We start from the raw sequence: 6,035 nt of genomic DNA on the forward strand, positions 1-6,035 counted from the left end.
AAAGCGCGAGCCCTGGGGGCCTCCCGGATCCCCGCGTCTGCGGGCCGAGCTGGGGCCGCTGAGGCTCGGGAGTCTGACAGGCTGCAGAGCCAAAGGGTCGAAAAGCTGTTGGCTGGTTTCTAGCTGAAGCTGGGGGCCTGCGGAGGACAGAGACACCGGGTGCTCGTTCTCCCGGCCCTTCCCTGCACTCACGTTTTGTTTGCTTCTCCTCTCACCACCTGAGCACAAGTCCCCTTCCCCAGCACCATTCACACCCATGAACTTTCCACACTCCTCTGTCCCCACCACCCAAGACATTCCCTGTGTCCCTGCCGTGTACATAGCTTGTCCCGGGCACACACTCGGGAGCGTGTACAGTGATCAGACTCACAGCCAGCCCCCGCCTCTGCCTCAGTTAACCCTCTGGGCAAACACGGCCATCATCGTGGGCAACAGGAGCAGAAATGGGTGTGGGAATTGGGACCTTTGTCCACGCTGGCTCTGGGTATGCAGCTCCCACCCACCCAAGGTCGTCCCTTGACCTCATTAAAAGCAGGGGTCCTCGGCTCTGAGCTGACTCATGGCCACCCTGTGACTTAAGATTTGAGAAGCCGTTTGATCCTCCTTTTGTCCCTGGGGTGGGGGACCCGAGGCCTAGGAAAAGCAATGGGCCCTGTGACTCCTTTTTATCAGCTTGGCTGGAATTTGCCCAGGAAGGTGGCAGGGAGGGAACCTCTCCAGAAGAGGACCTGGGAAAGTGTGACTGGAGAGGCAGGGCGATTGGGAGAGGTGGCAGTCTCCATCTCCTTCCCCGACTGCCCGACGACGAGCTCTGGGGTCAGGCCCTCTGGGCTCGTCGCTCCCCCCCTTTGTCTTTCTGCCGCCTCCGTCCTATACTGGGTCTGTATACTGTCTCTTCCTCCTCCCTGCAGCTTCCCCTCTCTCTCCTTTTTCTCCCTCTCCTCTCTGCTTCTCTCCCTATCTCACTCACGCTGTGTGTGTCTGTACCCCCCCACCCCAGCCCAACAGGAGCCCTTTGTATCCTGAAGCTCTGCTGGTGGCAGCCGCAATCTACTCCTCCCCAACCCCCAACACACCCAGCTTGGCAGGTCTGGCCACAGCTCCGACTGTCCTGTCACCCCAGCATCCGTCACAACCTTGCCATCCGCAGCCTGTGATGTCCCCCAGTTTACCCCTGGACTCAGGGCAGCTCCAAAGTGAGGGCCACTGTCCCACTCCCAGATGACTGGCAGGCATGGGTGGGGGAGATGGGGACAAGGGGATTAAGGTAGGTGGGAGGGTGCAGCTGAGTTGGTCACAGGCCAGAGGCCCAGCAAGAACGTGATAAGGATTGGGGCTGTGCCTGCCCAGGCCCAACTCAGCTGCCCTCGGCTCCGCCAGGCTCTCATTGTGCCTGTGTGCCCTTGACCATCCCTTATTTATTCTTTGACCTTTCCGCCTCCCACTTTCAGACTGCGGCTTAGGTTTTCCCATCTTTTCCCTCCTCTGGGGTTTTCCCTTCCGTCCTTCCTCAGTGCCCACCACCCCCCTCAGGCCTGGGAGAAGAGGACCGATTATTCTGCCACCCCCAGAGCTGTGTCCTGGTACCTTGGCTGTCCCTATCACTCTGGCCAGCACAGCCCCCACAGTCTGCAATGTGCATTGTTCCCACACTGGGAGCCACAGCCAGAACTGTGGGTTCCAGAGGGGGAATACAGGTTGGGGGTGGGAGATGGAGAGTCAAGGCCCAGGGAGCCCCCCACATCCCCACGCTCAGCCCCCCACTTACACACACTAATGACCCCTCTTCCCCCTTGCTCCAGATGTATGGCCGCTATACTCAGGAACTCGGGGCCTTTGCCAAAGAGGAAGCTGCCCGCATTCGCCTGGGAGGTCCTGAGCCCTGGAAGGGGCCCCCTTCTCCTCGGGCACCCCCAGAGCTCTTGGAATATGGACAGAGTCGTTGTGCCCCGTGCCACAGTGAGCCCTGGGCTGGGAAAGGGAACCTGCCTGTGCTGTGCTGGGGAGCGGTGGCCTGGGTAGGAGGAGCCTTGGGTGCCAGCCTCCCCATTGACCTTCCCTGCTCCCAGTCTGTTCTGTGCGCTGCCACAAATTCCTAGTGTCCAGAGTTGGCGAAGACTGGATCTTCCTGGTCCTGCTGGGGCTCCTCATGGCGTTGGTCAGCTGGGCCATGGACTATGCCATCGCTGTCTGTCTGCAGGGTGAGGGCTGGCGCTGTCCTGGGAGGGGTGGGGACAACCAGCTGGCTTCCTCTGTGCCTCAGTCATGGCAGCGTCTTGGCTACTTGGCCGCTGACCCCTTTGCCTGGCCAGTCTGACTGCCCATCTTCACATGAAATCACGGCCACTCCCAAAGGCCACAACTTCTTGCCTCCCCTCTTCTGCCCACGCTCTGCCCCACAGCGGGCATTGCCCCCGTGAGTGCCCTCCAGGGCCCCTTCCCTTCCATCTGTGCCTGGCTCTGGGCAGTCTTCTCTGTAGCCGCTCGGCATGTTGAGGGCCCAGCAGCACGTCCTCTTCCCGCAGCTCAGCAGTGGATGTCTCAGGGCTTGAACACCAGCATCTTACTCCAGTACCTGGCCTGGGTCACCTACCCTGTCGTCCTTATCACTTTCTCAGCCGGATTCACACAGATCCTAGCCCCTCAGGCTGTGGGTATGAGAGGAACACTGGGAGGGCAGAGGTTCGGCCTCCGGAACTGAGTCCATCCCATGACTCTCCTGGCCGTGCCCCGCCAGGGTCCGGCATCCCCGAGATGAAGACCATCTTGCGGGGAGTGGTGCTGAAAGAATACCTCACCCTCAAGACCTTTGTGGCTAAGGTCATCGGGCTGACCTGTGCCCTGGGCAGCGGAATGCCCCTGGGCAAAGAGGTAACTGCAGGTGGGGGGCTGGAGGGGTCCCTCCCAACAGGGGGAAGAGGCCAGGCCAAGGTCAAGGCCAGCCCTGCCCCTCTCACCGGCGGCCCCACCCCTCAGGGCCCTTTCGTGCATATCGCAAGCATGTGTGCCTCCCTCCTGAGCAAGTTCCTCTCCCTGTTTGGGGGGATCTATGAGGTAAGGGGAACCCTGGAGGAGGGGAGGGGAAGCCTGGGCTGCTGAACCCAAGCCATCACCCTTTGCCACCGCTGTTCTTTGCCAGAACGAATCCCGGAACACAGAGATGCTGGCTGCTGCCTGCGCCGTGGGAGTGGGCTGCTGCTTCGCGGCGCCCATCGGAGGTAGGTGGGGTTCTCAGCAGGCACAGCGCCCACCCGCCCTGGGCCTGCCCTGGGCCTCCGGGTCTAAGTGGCATGGTGCTCTGCGTCGGTCCTCACAGGCGTCCTGTTCAGCATCGAGGTCACCTCCACCTTCTTCGCTGTGCGGAACTACTGGCGGGGCTTCTTCGCGGCCACCTTCAGTGCCTTCATCTTCCGGGTCCTGGCGGTCTGGAACCGGGACGAAGGTGAGGCGCCTGGGGGTGAGGGCGCTGGAAATGGGCCAGGTGGGGGACCCAGGGAGCTAGACCCCACTCCCTGCTGCTCTTCCCCTCAGAAACCATCACTGCCCTTTTCAAAACCCGGTTCCGGCTGGACTTCCCCTTCGACCTTCAGGAGCTTCCGGCCTTCGCCGTCATCGGGTGAGGAGCTACGGGCAGGCATGGGGCGGCGGGACAGTGAGGAAGTCCCCGTGGGAAGACCCCCTTCTACCCTCCTGCTGCTTCCCTCTCCAGGATCGCTAGTGGCTTCGGGGGAGCCCTCTTTGTCTACCTGAACCGGAAAATTGTCCAGGTGATGAGGAAGCAGAAAACCATCAATCGCTTCCTCATGAAAAAGTGAGTTGGCCACAGAGTCTTCTCCGGGCTGCTTGGGGTTATGTGCAGGCTGCAGCGGGTGGAGGGACACTGAGGGATGAGATAGTGGGTGGCAGTCCAAGATAGTACTCGCCCAGGCGTGGTGGCAAGACCTGTGATCCCAGTACTCTGGGAGGCTGAGGCAGGAGGAGCGCAACTTTGAGCCTATTTTGGGCAACTTAGTAACAAGTGAGATCTTCTCTCAAAATTTAAAAATTTCAAAAATAATGTTTTTAAATTAAAAAATTAAAAACAGCTGGGGATTTAGCCGAGTTGGATCTACAATGCCAGAAGACAAACCAATGGTCAGTCAGCCAATGGTGTTTATATTACCTGAAAATTGGCACTTTTGAATTTTTAGTCACTGGCAAAGGGCATATGGGATCAAAGACTGAGGTTTTTCTAGGGCCTACAGCCTGGCCCAGATAGCAGTGCCTCAGTTTACCCGTGGCCCATGAGAACGGGTGAGACTCTCAATCACTGGAACACAGCTCTCTGGGAGTAGGGAGGCCTAAGCAGTGACTTCCCCTGGGACTGATATCCAGAGAGGGAAAGCAGCCAACTGAGCCTGCTCCCTAGGCACCTGCCGTGGACTTCATAAATGACCCCAGCTTCCTCTGAGGAACCAGAGAGGGAGCGAGTCTTCTCTGCACCCTCACGTGAAGCACCCTTCAGCTGGGGCTTCTGCGGGTGGAGGCTGAGTGACAGCTTACAGCTGCCCAAGTGTCCAACATAGGGTTGAGATGATTGACTTTCTCCTGCTACTGCTGCCTACTGAGAGTCAGGAGGTGACAGAAAGGCCTTCAGGTCAGGTTCCCCACCTCCCAATAACTGGCTCCACCAACACTTTTGGTGGCCTTCTCAGCCCTTCTCTGACCTCAGCCCTGAGGTATTTGAGACACCTAGCCTATCACCAGTACCTAGGAGGCGCTGCCGGAGTCTGATGCTGTGAAACTTCCTCTCTAGACGCCTGCTCTTCCCAGCCCTGGTGACCCTGCTTATCTCCACTCTGACCTTTCCCCCCGGCTTTGGACAGTTCATGGCAGGACAGGTAACCCCAGGGCAGAACGGAAGTGTGCCCTTTCCCCTCAGATACATTCCTTCTCAAGCCATGTGCCAGCATGATTGTGGGGTCCCTGTTCTGTGGATTTCTGGGGTCCCTATCCCAGCCAGCATCCTCTGTGCCCCAGCCTGAAGCACCTGTTCATCTTAGCTCTCACAGAAAGAGACGCTGGTCACCCTGTTTGACAACCGGACATGGGTCCGCCAGGGTCTGGTGGAGGAGTTAGAACCACCTAGCACCTCACAGGCCTGGAACCCACCACGTGCCAACGTCTTCCTCACCCTGGTCATCTTCATTCTCATGAAGGTGGGGCTTCTTACCTCAGTGTATGTCACCAGCAACACATGGGCTTACTAGGTGCTGCGTGTGCACACGTGCTGTGCATTGGCTCTTCTGAGCCTCACAGCAATGCTAAGGGAAAAGCGCTTTTATCTTGGTGTTAAAAAGGGGGTCAGAAGCCCCAAGAGGTTACGTGATGGGCCAGAAGTCACATAGCTAGATAGCATGTGAGGAGATGAACCCAAGTCAGCTTGCTCCAGAGTCCCAGAGTCCTTCCCCTTCCTGTCACCTCTGGGGATTCTGGGATAGCTGGGAAAACACACCTGCCCAGTAAGCAAGGTGGGCTGTCCAGAGGGCAGCTTGTTTGAGTTACCACCTGCCTGCAGTTCTGGATGTCTGCCCTGGCCACCACCATCCCAGTGCCCTGTGGGGCCTTCATGCCTGTCTTTGTCATTGGTGAGTTTTCAACTGTCCTCCCAACCTGCATCCTCCGACGCTCAAGCCACTTCCCGGCCAGCCCCTCTCTACCCTGGAGTGGGTTTTTGGTCCAGCCCTATCCCAGACCCCACCCCACAGGGCTGCCCCTGAGCTGAATGACCCACCGGCCCCTCCCCCACCCTCTGACCCTCTCTCTTCCTAGTGCCCCCGCCCTCCCCCTCCACTACCTCTTTCTCTCCCCACCCCACTTCCTGAAGGAGCAGCGTTTGGGCGTCTGGTGGGCGAAAGCATGGCCGCCTGGTTCCCTGATGGGATTCACACGGACAGTAGCACCTACCGGATTGTGCCTGGGGGCTATGCAGTGGTTGGTGAGTACCCAGGTCTGGATGTGTCTGTCTGTTTTGCTGTGCGGGGGCAGGAGCCCCC

General features: G+C 59.0%; 1 protein-coding gene across 2 annotated transcripts in view; it reads left to right on the plus strand.

The window, feature by feature from the left end:
* The first annotated feature begins 1,781 nt into the window (after nt 1-1,781).
* The window catches only part of Clcn2 (chloride voltage-gated channel 2), a 12,395-nt gene continuing 8,141 nt past the window's right edge, over nt 1,782-6,035 (plus strand). Inside the window, exons 1-13 of one of the 2 annotated variants that reach the window (XM_033762597.1) lie at nt 1,782-1,959; nt 2,070-2,201; nt 2,526-2,654; nt 2,738-2,871; nt 2,977-3,054; nt 3,140-3,218; nt 3,317-3,442; nt 3,532-3,616; nt 3,710-3,811; nt 4,796-4,880; nt 5,043-5,198; nt 5,558-5,627; nt 5,867-5,977. In XM_033762597.1, the coding sequence (XP_033618488.1) occupies nt 1,803-1,959; nt 2,070-2,201; nt 2,526-2,654; nt 2,738-2,871; nt 2,977-3,054; nt 3,140-3,218; nt 3,317-3,442; nt 3,532-3,616; nt 3,710-3,811; nt 4,796-4,880; nt 5,043-5,198; nt 5,558-5,627; nt 5,867-5,977 (1,444 nt within the window). In that variant the 5' untranslated portion in view covers nt 1,782-1,802. The remainder of the gene's footprint in view (nt 1,960-2,069; nt 2,202-2,525; nt 2,655-2,737; nt 2,872-2,976; nt 3,055-3,139; nt 3,219-3,316; nt 3,443-3,531; nt 3,617-3,709; nt 3,812-4,795; nt 4,881-5,042; nt 5,199-5,557; nt 5,628-5,866; nt 5,978-6,035) is intronic. The other variant, XM_033762598.1, reaches the window with a different exon arrangement.

Source organism: Fukomys damarensis, unplaced genomic scaffold, assembly GCF_012274545.1.
Source record: "Fukomys damarensis isolate Sample0158 unplaced genomic scaffold, DMR_v1.0_HiC HiC_scaffold_12, whole genome shotgun sequence".
NCBI classification, from domain to species: Eukaryota; Metazoa; Chordata; class Mammalia; order Rodentia; family Bathyergidae; genus Fukomys; species Fukomys damarensis.